At 43.5% G+C, this 23880-nt stretch overlaps 1 protein-coding gene across 4 annotated transcripts in view; it reads left to right on the forward strand.

Annotated features, from left to right (window-relative positions):
- The first annotated feature begins 16549 nt into the window (after nt 1-16549).
- The window catches only part of LRRK2 (leucine rich repeat kinase 2), a 119594-nt gene continuing 112263 nt past the window's right edge, over nt 16550-23880 (forward strand). Inside the window, exons 1-2 of one of the 4 annotated variants that reach the window (XM_037889121.2) lie at nt 16550-17004; nt 17101-17186. In XM_037889121.2, coding sequence (XP_037745049.1) covers nt 16845-17004; nt 17101-17186 — 246 coding nt within the window. In that variant the 5' untranslated portion in view covers nt 16550-16844. The remainder of the gene's footprint in view (nt 17005-17100; nt 17187-23880) is intronic. The other 3 variants (XM_037889120.2, XM_043551390.1, XM_043551385.1) reach the window with 3 other exon arrangements.

Below are 23880 nucleotides of genomic sequence, written 5' to 3' on the forward strand. Positions count from 1 at the left end.
AGCAGCGCAGCTACATCAGTGCATCTGCGCCACTGTAAACTCTCTAGTGTGGCCGTGTCCTAAGATTAAATTGCCTCAGCATAGGACTGACCATATAAAGAACTGACATAGGCACTCATCGCTTTAGTATTACTGAATGAATACATATCAACCACTAGGTGTCACTCAAATTTAAGGCAAATTCCGACACATGCAAAGACTATGATCATTTCATGAAGTATCATTCTCATAACAGTTGATTTTCACAGCATACACAGGAAGCTACGCAGAAAGCTTTTAGCCAAAACACCTTTTGATAATCCCTTTTTAAAACAGGCTCTGTAACGTGTCTTAAACAAATGAAAGCATCCCACCTGCCCACCCCCCCCCGAGCTGCATTCACAAAAACATTAGCTGCAAAATATCTAGCACCTCACTTGCTAAATATGAAACCCAGAAAAATGTCTACTTTGGAAGCAGCACCTTACACAAAGACAATACGGAATACTACTATAGAATCAGAAAGTTAATGCCCCGTTGTCTGAACAACAGGTAATTCATGTATCAGAGCCTACACCAATTATTCTGAAGGGTCCACATGAAAGGTATGGATGTATAGTTGCAAATAGGTCATATTTGACATTTATTATGGGTGGGTCAAAATGGCTTACAAAAACATCTGCCAGATTTCACAAAATTATACCTGTGCAGGCTATTCATAAGTCAATGCCACACCAATGCATATATGTCTGTCGTAGTTAGCAATGGCCCAAAGATGTTTATTGTTCAGCAGCATTATGAACTTGTCACATGTATCACTTGATTCCCTGCCAACACTTATCTCATATGCATGAACGTGCTGAAGTAGCTTGAGAAGCCCATGATGGTCATTCATCCAGTTTGATTATTAGCTGGATGACATACTGTCACAGCTGTGCACATAAGAAACCAAGATTTATTCAATCCTGCCTGCATAGTTTGAGTAAGTGTGACAGCGTGGACTAGGCCCCGAGGCCCCCTGCCGGAGGCCTCAGGGTCCTGTCACACCTATGTCCCAGGAAAGAAGCTTAATCTTCCAAGCGGTCTAGCCGATGGAGACTCCTGTGACTGTGGGTCCTATTTCTGATCCTCCATCCGTTCACGCATCCAAGCAGAGTTCCTCTGGGCGGTGTCCACTGACTCCCTTGACACCTTCGAGGAGCAGTGGGTGCTGTCCGGGATTCTCTGCTCGGTGTCCCCATCAGGCTCCCTTTGTTTGACCCGTTGCCCGCACTCCTGTTCCTGTTATTTTATTAGTTGTCCCCCGAAATCACTTGGCTTCCAGGTCCTGTGGATCCCCCCCTTAGGCTTGGGGGACCCTTTAGCTTCTGCCCGCCCACTTCCTGGATCCCAGTAGGAACAAGCGGCCTAGAGAGAGACTGTGCAGGAAAGCAGCCAGTCAGGGGGAGGCTGCAAGGTGCTAGCCAATCAGAGGGTTGCAGGCTAGTATAAAAGAGCTGCAGTGCAGACAAAAGTTAGTTCTTTGCTGGAGCTATAAGAGTGCAGGTAGTGCTCCTTGCAAACTAAAGGGCACTGCAGCTCAGTGCAGGCAGTGACTGGGGGAGCAAGAAAGAACTCCTGCTGGCTGCTTGGCCTGAACATAGAATGGCCCTGAGGTAAGGGTGAAGAACTGGGTGAGGGCTGGGGCAGTGGGGAAGTAGCCCAGGGAACTGAAAGCAGTTTAGTTAAAGGGACATGGTAGTGTGTGGCTGATATTCTTAGGGTCCCTGAACTGGGACCCAGAGTAGTGGATAGGCCTGTCTCCTCCCATCAATAGGCCACTAGGGAAGTAACCTACAATTGGATAGTGATAAACCCCCAAAAGGGGATCTGAACTGTTAAGAGGCCCAGCTGGTAGACTAATACCCTGGAATGAGTCTGTTTGAATTGTGCTCTGAACAGAGCATGAGTGACTCGGCTGGAGGGGTGAATCACTAGAAACCACCAGAGGAACTGCCAGAAGGGATCACCGTAAACTGTGAGCAGTGCAGACACACCTAACCAGAAGGAGGCCCTAATGAGAAGTGGGTGCCACACAGTTACAATAAGCATAAGAAAGTAAGGTATATGTTGGCTTATGAGAAAAGCATTGCAGCAAATGCTTAGAGACCAGAATACTTGTGCCTGGGAATGTAAGCTTTTTTTTAAAATATCAGATCTCTCCCATGAGAGCATGAAGCTTTGGGGTCAAGGAAATCAACTTTCATTCAAGCCTTTTCAGTTTTTATACTGATGATAAATAGCTAAAGGCTGCTCCATCAATAGGTAAACAAAGCAGCTGCCACAGATTGGAGGGGTGGAGCAGCATGTCTTCAAAATGGTGCTCCCTGTGCAGTTGGACCTCGCAGGCACATGATGGTGGGAGGGGTTCACTCCAGTGGGGGTAGGCCCACTGTATTCCTGGGTCTCCAGTATTCCAGGAATGCAGACATGTCAAGTGTCACCCACTGGGTGTCAATCTTTCACATGCATTCCTAAGCTTATCTCACTCATTTTGAGTAAAAATATATATAAAGATTTAAAATATCTTTACTCAGGCACTGCAAGAGACAACAATACATCCAGGGCTTGGGGCACAGGGCTCAGAGTTTGGAAAGCTGCTTTCCAAGCTTGTGTACTGTGGTAACCAGGGAGATTTCAGGTCCACATTCTACCTACACACACACACACACGCGGTGGCTACACGGGGTTTGTGTGTGTGAATACTTGACTGTCAAACATATGAGTTTGCCCCAAAAAAACAGCAGGACTTGATTGAAAGTTTGCAGGTTCTGCAAAATACAGTTCAAAATTTAAACCATGGTGGAAAAATTCGTGGCCCTTCATTATCCCAGTAGCAGGAAAAACTTCTTTTAAATGTATGCTGTGTTGCCAGGAGCTGTTCTGTGGCCATCAAGGAGGAAAAAGCTGTAACTCTCCCTCTGAAATGTGAAATACTCCACACAAATGGCAGAGTAGCCATGAATTCCTTTTGTACCTATAGTGAATCCCCTCACTGAAAAATAATTAACAGTAATCAATTAAACATTCAACTTTATTATTATTAACCCTATTCAGGGCACTTGGGTTCCCCAGCAGTAATTTGTTTGCCTTTTTTGGGGCGTGGGGGGTTTGTATAGTTACTTATAGCTAGTACTCTGTTTGTAATGTTTTTTTCAGAAAGCTTTGATTTTTTTTATGAATGTTTTTATTGGGTCCAAGATTTTCTGTACAGTTTTCAATGTATCTTGATGAGGGTTAAATATTTAATTTAGCTGATGCCTTTATCCAAGGAAACAGGATTATTAAAATACAGTATATTACATATACAAAGTTACAGACACAAATTTGTAATCCTTCTATCACATAAAGAAAATCCACTCGCTATTTGTATCATTGTTAACATTAATACTTGTGATGTGGTTATACTGTTTGAATGTCTTTTAATTGTCTTAATTTTTATACTCAACTTTGATAAGTCACTTTTTGGTTTTATTTATTACACCTTGTTTTATGTACAAAATATGACCAAACGTGTGCCCCCCAACCCCCGTGACACGTGCAAAAGTGAAAGTTACAACTCCGTAGCACAGCACTTTATTCCTCTTGCGAGTGCAAACCACCTGAGCCTCCTGTTTAAAGATATCTCCAGACTGCCCAACAGGATCATGTACCTGCAAGAACCAAGTCAACCTGTCTGCTGAATGGTGTCACTGCTCCTTATTTCCAAGATCATAGTGTGAGGCAACTGAAGATCGAAGCCTTTTCTCCTTCTGTTGATGGCTCTATTGACTTGGGCTTAGAAAAAATGAATCCACTGATGGTGAGGCTTTTTGATATCCAGAAAGATCTTCTGACAGTGACCCCCCAGCCTGGAGGAACTCGCAGCAGTTATGCTGAGGATCTGCAACAATATGTTGCAAGCGCAGACTGTCCGAGACCTAACAAGGCCAGCCAGGGCAGATATGGCAAAACAATGCTGAACAAAACAACTCTATGTGGTTTAACAGATGGTACAAAGAAAAAGGTAGCTGGTATACTGGATTGGCTGGCTATATGGATACTTAGGGCAGCTTGCTATTGAATAAGTATGCTAAAAAAAAATGTATAAAAGTCTGTGTAACTTCCTGCTCTGTGTGCAGGATTTGAGATTAATGTCTCCCTGTACCACTAAAGCTTCAAATAAACTTTTCCACTTCTCCACCCCGTTGTGATTATTGGGCAACACACCGGGCAACGAACCCTGCTGTTTGCCTCGGGCACTCTGTGCTGGCAACAGCTTCTATATCTCCCCTCTCCCACTGCTCCCTGGCTCTGCTGTATTGCATATTTCCCCCAACTGCTGCAGGGCTGGCTTATCTGCCACCTTGTGTGGGTGTGGAGCTGCTGTTGTGAGCAGGATGCTGGCTAGGTGCTGCTGCTGGGCTTGTTCAGCTTCCCCCACTTCTGCTCCCTTGCTGGCCAGTTGCCCGCCTTGCTTGCTTGCTGCTGCCCTCCAGGGGTTGCTCCCTAGAGGGGGAGTGAGGGACCCTGACCCTGCTGTTCCTGATACCACCTGAGGGGTCCCTTCTGCCTGGTTGGTGGGCTGCCAGCTGGTGCTACTGCCTCTGGTGCCTTGAGGAAGAAGAGAAGGAGACTTCTGTTGCTGTGCAGGAACCCTGCAGGACACCGTGGAGGGGGCCTCTTAAAGGGCTGAGTAACTTTCTAACTTTGCTCTTGTGGTGGGGGTGTTGACTATTGCTGTGGGGATACACGGGGTGTGGTGTGGAACCTGGGCCATCTTTCTCCCCAATCCCCGCCACCACTGTTGCCCCCTCCACCACTCCTACCTACCATCTGCCGCCACTCCTGGACTCAGCTGCTTGCCATGCCATCATCTGGGACTGTTACAACAGCCAGCATAAGACTGAGTGTGCAAGCGCATGTGGGTCCACGTGCCTTCCCTTTGGATTTTTCCCCTGCCTTCCTCTGTCTCCCCCATTCAGTTAGGGTCTCACACATTCCCTGACCATCTTCTTGTTGCTAACATACCTGTAGAAACCCTTCTTATTACCCTTCACATCCCTTGCTAGCTGCAACTCCAATTGTGCCTTGGCCTTCCTGATTACACCCCTGAATGCTCAAGTAATATTTTTATACTCCTCCCTAGTCTGATCAGCCTCACTTCAAAAAGAGGCATAGGTAAAATTGAAAATGTCCAGATTGGTACAATGAAAATTTAAAGATTAAGATTACTTAGTGTGAGGGAGATATGTAAAATAATGCATATGGCAATTGTTAACTTGATGAGCCTGTGAGCCATGTCCCATAATATAAAAGTGATGGAGCACTTGATGGGATAGAAAGGAAATTACCTCCATTACAGTCTATGTAATCATCCTGTAGCATTCCCCAGCAGAAATAATTGAGGCAAACCAAATTTTTTGCAAGAAGACATATTTTATCTTAAAGACAATCATTGCTGCTATGTTAGCTAGATGAAGAATCTACCAGCAGTGTTACTTGAAAACCAATTCTTATTTCATTCTTCTTTTCAAATACTGGGTGAAAAATGGATTATTTTCACTATTGTCTTAAGTATCAGTTATGGATAACTGCAAGAGGCAGGGTAACAGACTATAAGGATAGAGTGGGCGCTCTGTCACTGAAATGTTCCAATTCTCATGTTGTAAAGAGGCGTTTTTATTAAGTTACTATTACTGGAACACAATAGGCTGCATAAACTGTCCAACTTTCCTTGGCCAGAGGGAGGGTTACAGTGATGTGGATCTTTGGGAGCACTATCAGGAGGTTAAATGAGATCCCAGAGGACACATTCTACGAGAAAATATAGTACCATCAGTTGTTTCTCAGGTGCTCCACATCAGCACCTCAAATATGAAATCCTAGAAGGAACTATCTTCTAGGGAGCTGCCTCAGGTAAGTGCTGCCCAGCTGGAGCCCATGCCCTGAACCCCCTGCCCCAAGTCGGAACCGCTCCCACACCCAAACTCCCTCCCAGAGCCCACACCCCCTTTCGTGCCACCCCCTACTGCACCCCAATCCAATGCCCCAGCCCTGAGCCCACTCCTACACTCTGAACCCCTCAGTTCCAGCCCGGAGCCCACTCCTGCACCCCCAACCTCATCCCTGGCCCCACAGCAATCCAAAGTGCCGATGGCAATGGAAAAAGTCATGTACTTGGGTATACAATTAGGCATGCATGGAAAGAGACCTGATATGCAGCAGATTGAGTTAATATGTAAACTCCCAGAACCTCAGGATATCTCTGCTCTAAGATAATTTCTGGGACATAATGGCTTTTCAAGGGAATTTGTGGAAAGCTATGCAGAGATAGCACATTTCTTGTACCTGCTTTTGAAAAAAGGAATGGGCGTGGGGTGAGGAGCAAAAAGAAGGCTTCAATAAACTGAAGCAAGCACTTATATCCAAAACCAGATACCCCAATCCAGCTGCAACTGGAAACACCTGAAAGAGGCCTGGGTGCTGTATTGCTCCAGGACACTGGATGTGGACCCAAACTCATTGCCTATGGGTTGAAGGTGCTTAGTGAAATTGAGAAACAGTACTCCACCTGTGAAAAGGAAGTTTTAGCCCTGACTTGAGCACTGAATCACTGGGAGTACTTAATGGGGATGTCTCCTGTGGTTCTTAAAATCATCCACACACCGATAAAATACATCCTGTCAGGCTCTATTAACAAAGGAAGGGTATTCAACCCCAGGTTGGCAGGATGGACCCTCAGCTTACTAAATAAAAACATAGAAATGCGTAAAGCATCCCAGTTATCCATCGTTCCCTATGCCCTACTGACTCAAGGAGAGGACCATGAGTGTCCCCTGCCGCTGGAAGACCTGCAGCAAGTCAAGTCATCTTTCCAGATAGGAGCTTCCTATCAAGAAGCAAAGATGAAAGGACTAGATATTTGGGTGGTTGACAGAAGCTGTTTCTATAAGGATGGCAAGCCATGTGCCAGCTTTGCAGATAAACACCCAGAACATCCTGCAAGGTAGCGTAGTGCCTTATTCAGTTCAAACTGCCAAGGTGGTTGTGGTATCAGCAGTACTGGATGCAGTTGAACCTGAAGTCAACCTTTTCATCTGTTCCGATTCAGATTGGGTGGTCTGAGCCCTATCTGAATGGACACCTGTATAGATCCAGAGACCCATGAACTCAGCTGACGGTAAGCCGGGTGGCTCACTCTAAATACCTACTGTATGCGTGGAGGCTTGCAACAACTCAAAGAGGTGATACCCACCTGTTCAAGGTTAAAACCCAAAGAAAAGATCAGTCCAAAGTTTCCAGACTGAATAATCAGGTGGACGGGCTTGCTAAACAAGCAGCACAAATGGGCATGGAACAATTATGGACCAAACTGAACAAGAAAGCATATAAAGTCCAGCCCAGGGATGAAGAAATAAAAAGCCAGCTAGATATTGTGGCCTTGCAAAAGCAAGACAAGGAATTGCAAGATCTCCTACAAAAAGGAAAACACTGCAACTACATGTTCAGAAATAAAGAAAGGCTTTTTAAAAGGATATTGAAGACACAATGCCGGTCTTGGTGGTACCCACATGTCTAAGAAAATAATTTGGTTAGTTTATCTGAAAGCCAAGAACATTTTGGTTTGGATAAAACTGCAACAGAACTACTAACTGCAGTCTGTAACCTATCATTTAAACCATCTTCTGTACCAGATGACTAATGTGACACCAATTTTTAAAAAGGGATTCAGAGGTGATCCCAGCAATTACAGGCCCGTAAGCCTGACTTCAGTACTAGGCAAACTGTTTGAAAATATAGTAAAGAACAAAATTGTCAGACACATAGATGAACGTAATTTGTTGGGGAAGAGTCAACATGTTTTTTGTAAAGGGAATCATACCTCACCAATCTACTAGAATTCTTTGAGGGGGTGAACAAACATGTGGAGAAGGGGGATCCAGTGGATATAGTGTACTTAGATTTTCAGAAAACCTTTGTCAAGGTATCTTATCTAAGGCTCTTAAGCAAAGTAAGTTTTCATGAGATAAGAGGGAAGGTCCTCTCATGGACTGGTAACTAGTTAAAAGATAGGAAACAAAGTGTAGGAATAAATGGTCAGTTTTCAGAATGGAGAGGTAAATAGTGGTGTCCCCCACTGGGCTGTACTGGGCCTGATCCTATTCAACATATTCATAACTGTTCTGGGAAAAGGGGTAAACAGTGAGGTGGCAAAATGTGCAGATGATACAAAACTACTCAAGGTAGTTAAGTCCCAGGCAGACTGCGAAGAGATACAAAAGGATCTCTCAAAATTGAGTGACTGGGCAACAAAATGGCAGCTGAAATTCAAAGTTGATAAATGCAAAGTAATGCACATTGGAAAATATAATCCCAAACTATATATATAAAATGATAGGGTCTAAATTAGCTGTTACCACTCAAGAGAGAGAGATCTTTTCACTGTGGATAGTTCTCTGAAAACATCCACTCAATGTGCAGCAGCAGTCAAAAAAGCAAACAATGTTGGGAATCATTAAGAAAGAGATAATAAGACAGAAAATATCATATTGCCTCTATATAAATCCATGGTACACCCACATCTTGAATACTGCATGCAAATACGGCTGCCCCATTTCAATAAATATATATTGAAATTGGAAAAAGGTTCAGAAAAGCGCAACAAAAATGATTAGGGGTATGGAATGGCTGCCATATGAGGAGAGATTAATAAGACTGGAACTTTTCAGGTTGGAAAAGAGACGACTAAGTGGGGATATGATAGAGATCTATAAAATCACGACTGGTATGGAGAAAGTAAATAAGGAAGTGTTGTTTACTCCTCCTCATAACACAAGAACTAGGGGTCACCAAATGAAATTAATAGGCAGCAGATTTAAAACAAACAAAAGGAAGTATTTTTTCACACAACACACAGTCAACCTGTAGAACTCCTTACCAGAGGATATTGTGAAGGCCAAGACTATAACAGGATTCAAACAGAACTAGATAAATTCATGGAGGATTGGTCCATCAATGGCTATTAGCCAGGATGGACAGGGATGGTGTCCCTAGCTTGTGTTTGCCAGAGGCTGGGAACGGGTGACAGGGAATGGATCACTTGATGATTACGTGTTCTGTTCATTCCCTCTGGGGCACCTGGCATTAGCCTCTGTTGGAAGACTGGATACTGGGCTAGATGAACCTTTGATCTGACCCAGTATGGCTGTTCTTATGTTCGTATACAACCACAACATGCTAGATACATAGAACCCCTGTTTATAGGATAGAAGAGATGGCTAGGAACCCAATTTTTATGAGGAATCTCTGCTAAGAAAGTAAAAAAGAGGTTTACTGAATACAGCTCTAGGAGGGGCAGGAACAGATCTCGGAGTATTAAATAGTATAGATGTAGAAATGCTGGCTAACAAATTAAATGCAGTGGGACAGCACTTAGGAGCGATATCCAAACCCTTGAAAACATCTCTAAATGAGAAGTACTAATCCTAAAATAATAGCTAGTTTGCTCCCTGAATTGGAGGAGCTTCAAGAAGTGGGTCACTTAGTATTACAAACAGTGGAGGTATTACAGAGCAATGTATCTATGGAATTATCTTGTATACAAGCACAAACATGAACTAGTCATGTGGTAAAAGACATAAGGGATGGAATGAATGAGTGGGATCCTGCCTTTAGAAATAAGAAGTGAAATGTGAAAGCATGCCACTATTTCTGAGCACAAGTTTTATTCTTGGTGGAAAATGGCAAACTTTACATATAATGTACAATTAAATCAAATTACCACCTATATAGTGATGATGCTCTGATGCTCAGATGCTATTGTAGCATTAGGATTAAATGCTAATAATAGCATAATACAACCAGTGGAACATAAACTGTGGGCCATGAAACAAACTTCTGTATGGAAGACTGTGGAACTTGAAACCTGTATGGAAGAACATGGTATTGGATATGTTTGCAATCATGATGCTATACAACCAGACAGAGCCACTTTATGGCTTCACATTTAGCCAGTCATTCACAAGATACTGCTTTCCTGCCTGAAAGAAATGGTAGGGGGCCAAGAAGCACATTAAAATGGTGTAAAACTTTCCTGAAGACTGATGGTGTTGCTTTTTTTGGGGTAGAGACAAGAAGACAGTTGGAGCATTTGGTTGCTGGTTTCTGCTGTTGCCCCTACTGAAGCATGATGCCAAATCCCTGGCTTGCACAAGCACAGGTTTTCTGATGAGTCAAGTGTATGGGTGGTTCAGGGGCACCATCCATTTGAAGGACTCCAACATGGAAGTCTGCATCTTTATTTGGGCATCAGGTTGCCCCTAAGGGACACTACAAACAGGGCCAACCAGAGGGGGAGCCAGGAGGGCCATTTGGCCTGGGCCTCAAGCTCAAAGGGGGCCTCAAATTTAGACACGTGTTAATTTTTTGGCATTTGATAAGTTTTGCAATTTGTTTTTATGCGCATCCCTATTGGACCAAAATGTAACACACTCTCTCAGCTTAGAGCTGCAAATTTAAGCAAATAAGAGATGTGATTTGGTAAAAGACATAATTTTTTTTGTTAACTGATATAGATTGTCATATTAAAGATTTTAAAATGTTCATAAATATTAATAAAAATATATCCATTCTGATGCCACAAGATTAGACGGTGATGAATGTGTCCTCTCAGATCAGCTGATTATATAAACAAATGACTATTAGTGGCTGGTGCTGGATCAAGTGCGTGTTGAAAGGTAGAGAATTATTACATTTTAGTGTCTTTTATAGTTTTACGTCTAGTTGACTAAGGAATTATTTGTGTGTGAGAATTCCTCATTACTATCTTTGTATGGTAACTAAAAGAGGTGACTGGTTGGTTGGTTGAGCCCTAGCTTGGTAGCCTAGCCATCATCATAAGATTTTGTAGTCTATAGGCCCAGATTCAAGGTGAAAATCTGTGAGGACAATCTTGTACAGAGTGTTTTGTGAGGACACACATTTGAAATATTTGGACAATATCCCTCTCTCTGTATTCGTGTCTGTGTTTACTATATATATGTCATCCCTTTGTCTTCAGCTCAGCCTGTTATATTATACCTTGCGTGCTTGAGTTTTGATTCAGTGATAAGGATAATAACCTGACTGTTTCATTTTGTGTTCTTAATTAGTACTCCTTCTTTTAAGTCTTTTCAGCATTTGTGTACCATTCAGCATTTGTGTATGTTTACAGTAGAAGATTTCAAGTGTGGATAGGATGGAGCATCAACAGAGGCCTGGAAGAAGTTGAAAGACCGAATACCATCACATGAGACTTCAACGTCACACAAAGAAAACTATGTTGCATGGAAATCAGCCAGTAGGGCAGCATCAGCTGAAAGTTCAGTTAAGAATTTACTCTTGTCTGAACTCTCTACAGAAATTAGCAACTGGAAAAAACTTCTTAAGTACATCTTGAATGTCATCCTTTTTCTTTCTGAGCGGGGATGGGCTTTCTTTGGTTCCAGACAACATATTGGTGATCGTGCAAATGGAAACTTTCTAGGCATAGTTGAGCTCCTTAGCAAATATGACCTACTTTTATCAGAGCACGTTAAACATGTTTGAGAATCGCAAGAGAGTCAAAAGCGCATGCAAGTCCATTATCTCTACACACACATACAAAACGAGTTTATTGAGCTATGTGGGTCACTCGTACAAACAACAATTCTTGATGAGATTCGAAATGCCAAGTATTTTTCAATCATTGTTGATGCCACTCCAGATTGTTCTCACAAGGAAAAGACTACTATGGTTATTCGATATATTAAGATTGTAGACAGCTCAAAATTTTCAATTGAAGAAAAGTTTATTTTGTTTAATAATTTTATGAGGAAAAAGTGGAAAAGAAATTGCTGCTCAAGTACTAGAAATTCTAGAAAGTATTAAGTTCAATTTTCAAGTCTGCATTGGTCAAGCTTATCATAATGAATCTAATATGGCTGGGAAGTACAAACGTGTACAAGCAGTTCTGCTTGAGCATAATTCAAACTGTTTTCTCTCCAGCTGTGGAAACAACACACTAAAACTTCTATGTGTTGACTGTGCTGAATCATGCAAGGAGGCAATTACTTACTTTGGAACCGTTCAGCAAATGGACAGGCTTTTCAGTAGCAGTCCACAAAACTGGGCAATTCTGAAGCAGTATCTTCCTGTTTCACTGCATGGGATGTCCAAAACTAGATGGTCTGCACGGATTGATGGTGTTCAGCTGGTTGCACAACATTTGAATTCAGTGAGAGAGGCTTTAAATTAGCTTGAATCTCAATCTCACTGCACAGGCTCGAACTGAACTTCAGTCTATTCAGAAGCACATGTCCAAATTTAAATGCATTCTGATGTCATCTTTGTGGATGAAGCTACTTACAGTGATCCACCAAACTAATCTGGTAATTGAAGCACGCAATGCTGTACTTGATGTTGAGAGGGATAACATCGAAAATCTTATCAATGACAGTCAACAGATTCATGAACAATGGGATGCGATCCTGACTGAGTCCAAATTAGTAGCACAGAATATTGGCATTTCATCTGAGTTCTCCACCAATCGCAACTTACCTACTGAATCCGATGCCGAGCAGCATTATAGGGTCAATGTCTTCCTTGTCATCATTGACTCTATTCAATAAGGTCTTACACATCGATTTGAGTGACTGCGACTAATTTGTACCCTTTTTGGGTTTCTTTGGCAGTTAAACAGACTGAGTAATGAAGATCTACTTTCTGCAGCTGAACAATTTCAGCAACATTACAACAAAGAAATCTCAAAAGATCTCAGTGATGAGGTCATCTTCCTCAAACAAATATATTCAACAAACTTTAATTTGGATTGCAAGCCAAAGGAATTGCTTCAAGAAATACTCGAACTTGGACTCTCTGGGGTGTTTCCTAATATCGCAATTGCATTGCATATTTTTGTCAGTTTACCTGCATCAGTGGCTTCAGGTGAATGTACCTTCAACGTGTTAGGTATAAAAAAGTAAGAAATGTTTGTACAGTTTAATATTTTCAATTAGTTGTTTTTAATCATGTATTTTTGAAGTAATGTTAAGTGAATCACTGGTTTTAATAGACTCTAATATGGAATATATGAACTATGACCCTTGGGCTCCATATTTGTAAGCGAACTTGTTTACAGCTTAGACACTGGAGTCCTCTGGCTCAAACCAGACTATGCCAGCTTTTCCCGCCAGAGCCAACCCCCAACATTCTAGTCCCTCAAAACTTTTCCTGCCTTAAGAGATTATATAAGATCTTGCTCAGCGCCTGCGTGGTGCTGTCCATTCCAGCGGCAGCGCATGCATGGTTGGGTTCCAGAGCTAGAGAGAAGAGTACCATCTATCCCACAGCAAGGTTGAGGAACGAAAGACCTGTCATCTCTATCCCCGTCACCGTGAATTGAATCCATCTTACCTGTGGGGGGTCCTGCTTTCCTGGTGTCCATCATCCCAAAGGGTCTCCCTGCCTGCAACAAAATCTAGCAGTTGTCGGGACACTCCAGCAGTCGTCGGGACTCCCCAGTGGTCCTCCTCAAAGGCTTCCAATTAGTTGGAGAGTAGAAGGTCTACTCTCATCAGCGTCCCCTGGAATCTTTGAGTAAGCAGCAGAACCCTCTAAGAACCACTCCATCCATCCTAGCAAGGCATAAAAACAGTCTCTACAAGACTGCTAAAGTCTTTTGTGCCTCATAAAAAGAAAGCCGGCCAATTTTACCAAAACTCAACCATCTTTAATTTTTAACTCTAAAAAGAAAAAGGAGAATGTCTTATTCAATAATTACATGAGAACCATCTAGTATATTTTTTTCAAAAGTCAGTATGTAATGTAATTCAGTAATGATCTCATTGATTAGCCAAATGACAAGGTTTTCCTATAAGAGTTAAAATTATCTTATGGCAGCTATACACATGATCACTAAAATTCCATTACAATGCCCTTATAATCAACCTTCAAAAAGGAAAGAGTACCATCCACAACATGACATGCATCCGACGAAGTGGGTATTCACCCACGAAAGCACATGCTCCAATACGTCTGTTAGTCTATAAGGTGCCACAGGACTCTTTGCCATCCACAGCAGGATTCAATTTAGGATTAGACAGTTATGTGACTAGGATTAGTAAAGATGTGCAATTTATTCTAGTTAGGATAAGCATTTGAGGAGAGAGAAAACCTCATGCTTGATATTAGAGTCTTCCCAAAGGTGTAATTACCAACATTACAATTTATGGCATATTTTAAACTTTCCTCTGAAGTCTCTGATGCTAGCTGCTGTCAGACAGTCAGGAATGCAAGAATCCAGCACCATTCCTTAAAAATAGTGTTTAGATTATTAATTCTGAAGAAAGAAAACTGTATTCGATGTGCTGGTTGATATGTATCTACTTATTCAATCTACTTTGTCATTATGGGAGTTAGCACTACCTCAAATGAGAAAGCATTCAACTAGTTTCTAATGAATCAGTGTTTCATCAGACTGACACAGATCCATATTGTCTTTTTAGTGCTTGAAGTTTTAGCTTGTTTCCCTTCATGTCACAAATGCAGTCATGGTTTTGTGGTCTATAATTAAGAAACCAAGACAAAAGTTTCTTTGTATACAAACTCTTAAAAATATGGCTTGATTCACTGCCCTACATTTTTAGAATCAAGTTGATATTTAATAGGCGAAGGATAGTTTAGTCAACAAGCATTTGTAGTAACCAGTGATTTGTAGGTGTTTCAGAATACCGGTGTCTAAAAAATGAAACATTTTTAAAAGAGGAGTTAAGCTGGTGTTTTCTTCATGTGTTTTCACATTAAGCACTGTGTATGTTTATCAGTAACAGGGCATTAGGATACAGTAAGTATGAAAGCTTCAAAGAACCTTACACTCCTCGTTGTTCCTTCAAAAAGGATATGACATTCATCTTGTTTAACAGAGATAAACTTAATTAGTCTTAAAGTATTCCTCTTCTCTTCCTTTAGTCAGCACAGTTTTGTATTGATGGTCACAATTTACTTACTAAAAATGTAATCTGTAGTAACAGATTATAAACAGCTCGAAGCAATTAAAAATGGTGAAAAACAGAACTAATGATAGTATAAGGTTTCTTCTTGCAAAAGAGAAAGTGTGAAAGACGTGAGGCACGAGAATACTTCCAAAATGAGACAACAGAGGTTGGGGAAAACTTACAGAAAGCATACATCATGGTGTTCATGTTCAGTTATCTGTTTTTACATCATCTCCTACATGCGTCACTTTTCTCAGAATAGTTCATTTGTTAATGAAGGTTGTCAGTGAAAGTATTCCTATTTTTATTCTTACTGTTGCAAGCCCCATTTTTAGAGGATTTTTTAGAGTGATTATTGGCACCTGTTACAAGCATTCTGGAGAAGTGACAGGCACATTAATGAATTTAAAGACAGATACACTAACAAGTTGGTTAATACATTTAAACTTTTGCATTTTCTAGTTGTATGTATATCTGTCTCAAGAACATATCACCACAGAACTACACCAAGTTTTAAATCACATTTCAGTTGGTTTACTATACATTATCACCATTCCCCTTACTGAATTCACTGTTTGTCTAAATTGACTTCTGGTAATTATATATAATCAAGTGAAGCATGTGTGGTGGGAAGATGAAAAGTCATTCAGAAAATCATTTCAGACATGCAATTTGACTCTAAATCTTAATTTAATACTTAAGATATTTGCAGTATGTTTACATGCTTCTGCAACTTTCATCACATAAATTAATTGCGGGATGATAGCTACAGACTTCATTCACAGACTTGCCAGTGCTCACTCAGGGAAAGGGAGGTGCTCTTTCATTCTGGGGCCGGATTTGGCTAACTGCTCAATGATTTAGAATCTTGCTTTTTAAAAGCCCTCCTTTCAAAGTATCGGAGATGACTGCAGAGGACAGCTTGGTGCTTGGGAGATCAGAGGACTAGTCACACATGATGTATATTCTAATTTGACAGCAGCCGCAGGTTGGGAATGGTGTGCCAGCCCCAGTCACTCTCTGCGAAGTAATGAGAGCCCAGGCCCTGTGAGGGCTCCTGCTGGTGGGGGCGGCATAACTTGCCCGGGACCCTCCCCCGATACGCGGAAAGCAGGCAGTTCAGTTGTAGCCCCCTCATGGGACACGTGGGGGAGGAGGCACGGAGACGAGCCCTTTGGGCCCTTCTTGCTCAGCCTGAAGTCTTAGGGGCTGCGCACCCCCCCGCCTCAAGCCGTGTGACTGCCCCACCCGTGCTAGGTCTGCGAGACCCGTTCTCCCCGCCCCATCCCCCAACGATCCCAGACGGGGACGCCACAGCTGCAGCCCGCACCTGCTTCCCGCCCCAAAACCCCGGACCGCAACCACCACAGGCGACAACGCCCAGCGACAGACAGCTGGGGCGGCCGCCACTGGGAGGCCGAGAGGCAGGAAGGGGCGGTCCTCCCAGAGCTCCCATACGATTGGACGGCAGGGCTGTCAGCAGCTGAAAACTGATTGGCTGATTCTTCCCGTAAATTTCCACCCCTGCGCCCCTCCGGGTAGACTGTGTCGCGTCAGCGCCCCCTAAGGGTAGATGGGCGGCGCTGCACCCCCCCCCTTCATCTCAAATCGGGGCAGGGCCGCTCGGGTCCCGCCGCAGATTATGTCAGTGCCGAGGCGAAGGGGGCGGGGGGACGGAGGAGAGGCTCAGAAATAGCCCGAGGACTGCAGCGGCCGGGCTGAGCCGTGGAGTAGATGCGGCAGCAGTTACTACCAGCCGCAAACCAGGCGCCGCCTCAGCGGCAGGAGGGGAGCTGCCGGACGCCCTGCGTGGGATGAGGAGAGGGGTCAGCCATGGCCAGTCGCGGCAGCTGCCCCGAGGAGGAGGAGGAGAGGGAGGAAGCCGCCCTGAGGAAACTGACCGTTCGCCTCAGGAACGTGCAGGAGGGGACGCCGCTGGAGAGCTTGCTGCAGACGCTGGAGGACCTGCTGGCCTTGGCCCACCGGCCCCGCGGTGAGGTTCCTGTCCCGGCGGGTCGGGCGCCCACTAGGGCTCCCCGGCTCTGCCCCGGCGAGTAACGGGCTCTTGTTTTTCCCCCCCCCCCCGCAGCGCCCCGGCTGTTCGGCGGCCGAAACGTCCACGTGCCGGTGTTGCTGGTGTTGGACTCCTACCCGCGAGTGGTCGCGCTGCAGCAGGTAAACGCCTCGGCCGCCTCTCCTGGCGGCCTCCCCTCCATCCCCAGCTGCCCGCTGTTAAGCCCGCGGGCCAGAGCCGCCTGGCCCAGCTCCCTTGGGAGCGACGGGGCCCAGGCCCAGCTCCGAGCTCCCCGCAGCTTCGCGGGAAGTTTGGTTTCAGAGCCAAACGGTGCGCGGCTGGTCCTGATTGTTTCAGGAGCCAAATCAAAACTCGCTCGGCGTTCGGGACGGTCCAGCTCCGTGCCAGACGCTAACCATCAGCCAGGGCAGTAAAATTAAGCTCTTACCAGGACAGGGCCTCTGGTGGAAGGGGCGGGACTGGGGGGGGGTAGGGTCGGGGCGGGGGGGGTCAGCGACCCCTAGCCGGCCCGTCTGCGCTGCCTGCCGGGGCTCCAGCAGCGATTTAAAGGACCGTCGCTGCCCCTTTTGCGCCGCCCACATCGGCGGCCCTGCTGGTAGGGACCCGGCAGAGCCGCCGTTGCGGGGTGCCAAAGGGGCAGCGATGTTAAAGCGCTGCCGCAGCAGCACTTTGAGCAGGGTCCTTAAAGCGCTGCCCCGGCAGTGTTTTAAAGTCAGTGGTAACGGCCGGTACTAGCGGCCACTTTTTACCTGTAGGCAGTACCGCCTTACTTTCACCCCTGGTAACAATACACAGCCTTTCCTACCACCTGGGTAGTTACACTTGTGTGAAAACAGTCATACAGTATTGTACAGCAATAGTTTCCGTGCAAATGCTTCTGCTAACTATATTGTCACTACGTAGATGACATAAGATGAGAAAATATTACTTTAAGACGATAAATACAACAAAACTATAGCTCTGGGCCCCCAAATGTTAGCAGTTCTGTACAGTCACCACCAGATGTTCCAGTAAAGAAACACATGACACAGGGCAGCACATCTGTTTTTGTGGTTTTTTTTTTCCTCCCCCATTACATGCGTCCAATGAAGTGGGTATTCACCCACGAAAGCTTATGTGCCAATACGTCTGTTAGTCTATAAGGTGCCACAGGCCTCTTTGCCACATTAAAGAGAGACACACAGAAGTGGATTAAAAGTAAATAACAATATACCATTTACAATTTAAATCTGTGGAATTCAGTTATCCAAGTTGCTTTATTTCTTCTGTGTCAAATTACTTGGAAATTTTTAAGAAACAGATTATAATAGGTACCACTATTACATTATACTAATAATATTACCAATATATTCTACTATTATCATGGACCACTGCTGTAGAATACTAATGATTTTTAATGGCTAAAGTTTGTTGTCACCTCTTGTTTGCTTATTTGAATTATTTTCTTTCTCTTTCTAAATACTAAACCAAAATAAAGCAAACAAGTATATTTATAAATTATGTAAGTACTGTATTGCACAAATTTCCAAATCACATATGGTGTCGTATGCTACAAGTGTGATATAATATTGGATATATTCCAATATTGTTCTTAAACATAGCAGGGTGTGGTAAGGAAGTGACATCTGACTTAACTAGCCACTGTCACGCACAGGAAAACCTCAGAAACAAAGCAGGGGGAATTCTGCAGTTTAAGATTCTGCTTGGTTATCTCTGTAATATAAGACTGACTCATTTTCATATTAAATATTGCAGGTGATTTTCCATGTCATTGCCAGAAAACACATATAAAACAGATCCTTCCTGTCAGTCACATAAAATAAAATGTATGTTACCCCCAAAGGATATTTACAGACAATATTACCTCTGTATGGCTGGTTTGTGGTTTTTTTTTTTTAAATAAATGTGAATGGTTGCAATTTTTTTCACCTTTTAAAATTTTGGTTTGTTAGGAAGCAAAATATTAAAATCCCCCACAAATATATCTATTTTAAATAATGGGAAAGGTTGAATTTTTTTTAATTGTGTGTGTTTTAACTTCGGAGTAAGCAATAAATTGTATTCTTGACTCTCCTTGTGATGTATAGTTATTGTAATAATAATGAAATAGTAATTCTTTGCACTGCTGTTATACCTTTCCTTTGAGGATCTCAGAGCAGTGTGGGGAATCTGAAACTTTAATTTCCTGGCTCACTATTCAATTATCACATAGGTAAAGGATTTATAGAGCCATTACTTTTAGGATCGAACCCAGCAGTTGTTTAGCAATAGCAAAATGATGCAGAAGTTTAGAATAGGAAGTAAAAAATATCTCAAACTGAAACTTTAGGGGAAATTTTGGAAAACTGCATAAGGGAGAAAGTAATGACTGTACCTGAGCTGCAAGTGCAGGACACTGAGATAATATCTTTAACTCACCTTTAATAGTTGGTTTTAAAATGAAGTTTCAGCCTTCTGTCTGAATTTGTTAACCTTTATGAGTTTACTTTAAGGGGCTACAAAAAGTCTAATGTTGTTTTAACCAAGCCCATAGCTAGTATGCAACTCAAATCCTTCACATCACAAAATGCTGCAGTCACCCTTTCCTCTTTTCCCTAATGCTGTAACAATTTTAAATATACTATACACTAACTGTACTCAGTCTTCCCTGCTTCATCCATTGTGATGCAGTCACAATAACTGTGGGATTCTTGAATCTGAGTTTATGGTGGGGACAGTGTGCTGTACAGTAACGCCTCACTTAACATCGTCCTGGTTAACGTTGTTTCGTTGCTACGTTGCTGATCTATTAGAGAACACGCTCGTTTACAGTTGCGCAATGCTCCCTTATAACATTGTTTGGCAGCCACCTGCTTTGTCCACTACTTTCAGGAAGAGCAAGCAGCCCATTAGAGCTAGCTGGTGGGGGCTTGGAACCAGGATGGACCGGCAGCCCCCCTATCAGCTCCCCTAAGTTCACTGTGCGGCAGCCGCCCAGCAGGCTATCAATTGCTAGGCAGTTCAGCTGTCCCTCCCCACACTGCCCTATGGTGCTCCTGCCCTCTGCTTTGGAGCTGCCCCCAGGAGCCTCCTGCTTGCTGTGCGGGGGGGGTGCTAATGTCAGGGTGTCCCCCTCCCCCTGCTCCTGTACCCCATCTCCATAGAGCCGGGGTGGGGGGGAGGGGAGTGGAAATGAAAGGGCTCAGGATGGACGGAGGGAGCTTGCTGGCAGCAGCTGCTGTCTCAACTTGCTTATCTACTTAAAAAGGCAGTGTACTTACTTAAAGGGGCAATGGCCGTCTCTCTCACACACACGATGTATGTCTCTGTCTCTTTGCCATGCTGTGTCTCCTCCCTTCATTCGTGCTGCCTTGTAGAGTGTGAGGCTACATTAACAACGATGTGTTAACCCTTGAGGGCTCAGCTGAGTGCTAGTTCATCATTTAGCAGTAAGGCATTCCCTGGGAAACATCTCACCCTCTGACTCCACCACCTCAACCAAGCTTCACAATCATCATTGCTGTGTACAGTATTAAATTGTTTGTTTAAAACTTATAGTGTGTGTGTGTATGGATAGATAGTCTTTTGTCTGGTGAAATTTTTTTACCTGGAACCTCACCTCACCTATTTACATTAATTCTTTTGGGGAAATTGGATTCGCTTAATGTCGTTTCGCTTAAAGTATCATTTTTCAGGAACATAACTACAACGTTAAGCGAGGAGTTACTGTAGATGCTCCATTTTGCTACAGCATGTCTACACTAACAACTGCTTTTCAATGTACAGGTTAATGGATCAATAGCTCTTTCTGATTTGTGGCACTGGAGTGAAATTGACCAATGTTTTGGGGTTTGTCTGAGTAAGGGCAGTGTCTGGATTGATTAACAAATTTCCTTCTGGCTCAGCTTGCCACACAGTGATTTGCTGCTGTATCATCAACTCTCACAAAGTGAACCTCTACTTCTTAGTAGATCAGTATTGTAGATACCAAGGCAAGTTGGACTATTAATACAGACCTCACAAACTTCTCTACAAACAGTGGGAAAGCTACTGATCTCCAATAAGTCAAAAATAATAATGCCTTAGACAGAACAGATACCATATTTAGTAAGTACTGTAACAACTACAGTTTCTGCGATCACTGACTGTCAGATGCTGCTTAAATAGTAGAGGACAAGACATGTTTAAATTCAAGTAAGTGAATGACTATCATTGAAACATTACTGCCTCAATTCATTACACATACTAGTAATGAAAAGGGAACCAATTTTAAAATAACAGAATATTAGTAATGCCATCAAATGGGGTCTTATGTAAATGATCCACTTTAGTACCTGTAAGAATGTTTTTATTTATTTTCCTTTCAATTTGGGCTTTAGGCTCTCGGACAGTTATTTAAGATACAATCATTTGCTTACAGTGTTACTAGACAAAGGCTAAGAACCCTAAAAGCCCTGGGGGTTTTATATCAACATTGCAAGAGGGATCTTATGTTAGCACAGGGGTGGACAAACTTTTTGGCCTGAGGACCATATCTGGGAATATAAATTGTATGGTGGGCCATGAATGCTCACAAAATGCACACAGGAGGGTGTGAGGGCTCTGGTTGGGGGTGCGGGCTCTGGGGTGGGGGCCAGATATGAGGAATTCAGGATGCAGGCGGGGGATCCGGGGGGGTGAGGGCTCTGGGGTGGGGCTGGGGATGAGGAGTTTAGGGTGCAGGAGGGTGCTCCGGGCAGGGACTGGGGTTCGGTGGGTGGGAGGGGGATCAGGGCTGGGGCAGGTGGTTGGGGCGCAGGGAGAGGCTCAGGAGTGCAAGCTCCAGGCGGCGCTTACCTCAGGCAGCTGCCGGAAGCAGCAGCATGTCCCTTCTCCAGCTCCTACATGGAGACGAGGCTCGGCGGCTCTGCCCGCTGCCCCGATTTGCAGGCACTGCCCCTGCAGCTCCCATTGGCTGCAGTTCCCGGCCAATGGGAGCTGCAGGGGCAGCACTTGGGGTGGGGGCAGCATGCGGGGCGGAGGCCCCTGGCTGCCCCACATGTAGGAGCTGGAGGGGGCCATGCCGCTGCTTCCGGGAGCTGCGTGGAGTGGCCCCCGACCCTGCTCTCTGGCTGGAGCGCTGGAGTGGGGCAAGCCCCAGATCCCACTCCCCAGTGGGAGGATGAGGGCCAGATTAAAACAGCTGGTGGGCCGGATTCGGGCCGTAGTTTGCCCACCCCTGTATTAGCACATTAGATGCTTGCTTTACATTTTTCAGTGTGTACTGGGTCCTTAAAATAAATAATTTAGTATGATACAAATCTGGATTTTATAAGGAAAATGTATTAGGGAACAAGAAGGGGGAACTAAAAAAACCCCACGTATAAAGCTAAGTTTTATAATGTTCTACATTTTATAAAGAACAGTAGAGTTAGATGAGGCTGGGGGGGAGACTTTCAAAATACGGTCTTTGTTAAGCAATGCAAACACATTCGTTTTTGAACACTGTACTTAGTTCAGCAGCTAGAAAAGGGAAGACGGTTTTGAACATGAAAGCCTTATGCTATTTCCAGTTTGTTCTATAACTATGTATGGCTTACTGGTACAGACCTCTGAAATCATGTTATCTTTTGTGACATTTTTTACATTTAAACATGACCCACAATTGAAACAAAAAGAAAAGGAGTACTTGTGGCACCTTAGAGACTAACCAATTTATTTGAGCATAAGCTTTCGTGAGCTACAGCTACAGCTCATTTCACTGTAGCTCATGAAAGCTTATGCTCAAATAAATTGGTTAGTCTCTAAGGTGCCACAAGTACTCCTTTTCTTTTTGCGAATACAGACTAACACGGCTGTTACTCTGAAACCTGTAATTAAAACAAATTGACAATAACAAGTCATCAATATTTTTTTCACAGAACCAGACAATAATTGAAACAATTCGTTTATGAAACACACATTCCATAAATATTTAAAACAATAATTCTGTCTATGTAGCCAAAATATCTTTTCTTAGGCCTTTATTGTGGCTTTAAGGCACATAGTCCTATGGTGTGGGAAGTGCATCAGGAGCTCAGGGTGGCATTTTGTCTGATTCAGAAACAACGCCTCTGGGAAACATAGCTTCTATGCCACCTTTTGCAGGAGTGCTGGATTCATTTTTCCCATTCTATGTGGGATGATGGCCTTCTTCTGCCCTGTTCTTCATTCATTTTGCAGATGTTAGAACCACTAAGAGTGAGGAGGGTCTTGTGGAGTTCTTGCATTTAGAGGACTACAAGGGACAGATTCTGTGCAATCCCTGCACAGATGTGCAAAGGGGAGGGAGGTTCCTGTGCTCTCTCCCTTTTCCACCATCTCCTCCTTCTGAACCTTCTTGCACCTGTTCAGGTCCAGGCACAATCCAGCTTTCTATATGTGGTTGAGCCTGTTGTGGAAGGAATGTTCTGAAGGAACCTATGTTGGTTTGAAAGTGATAACTTAGTTACTGTCACTTATTAATTGTATTTTTGTCTTGATTATGGAGGATTACATAACAAAAGTATACGTATGTATATATGAGTCCAATTACGGAATGAATTGGTGTCCTCCAAGTGACCAAATAACTGAAATGCAAAATCACCCACGACAAATGATACCCTTACTGTCAGTCTGAGGCAGGGGTGGCCCGTTCATATAGGCGAACTAGGCGGTTGCTTAGGGTGCCAAGTTAAATGGGGAGCCAAATTTGAGGGGAAAAAATCAAATAAAAAAATAAAATAAAATGGAAAAAAAGATGGAAAAAATACAAATAAAATAACAAAGATGTCATTATTTCAATTCCCATGCGTGTATGGAGGGAATATGAATTATAATTCATCTCTCTACATTTCT

This window comes from Chelonia mydas, chromosome 1 (genome assembly GCF_015237465.2).
Source record: "Chelonia mydas isolate rCheMyd1 chromosome 1, rCheMyd1.pri.v2, whole genome shotgun sequence".
Lineage (NCBI taxonomy): Eukaryota > Metazoa > Chordata > Testudines > Cheloniidae > Chelonia > Chelonia mydas.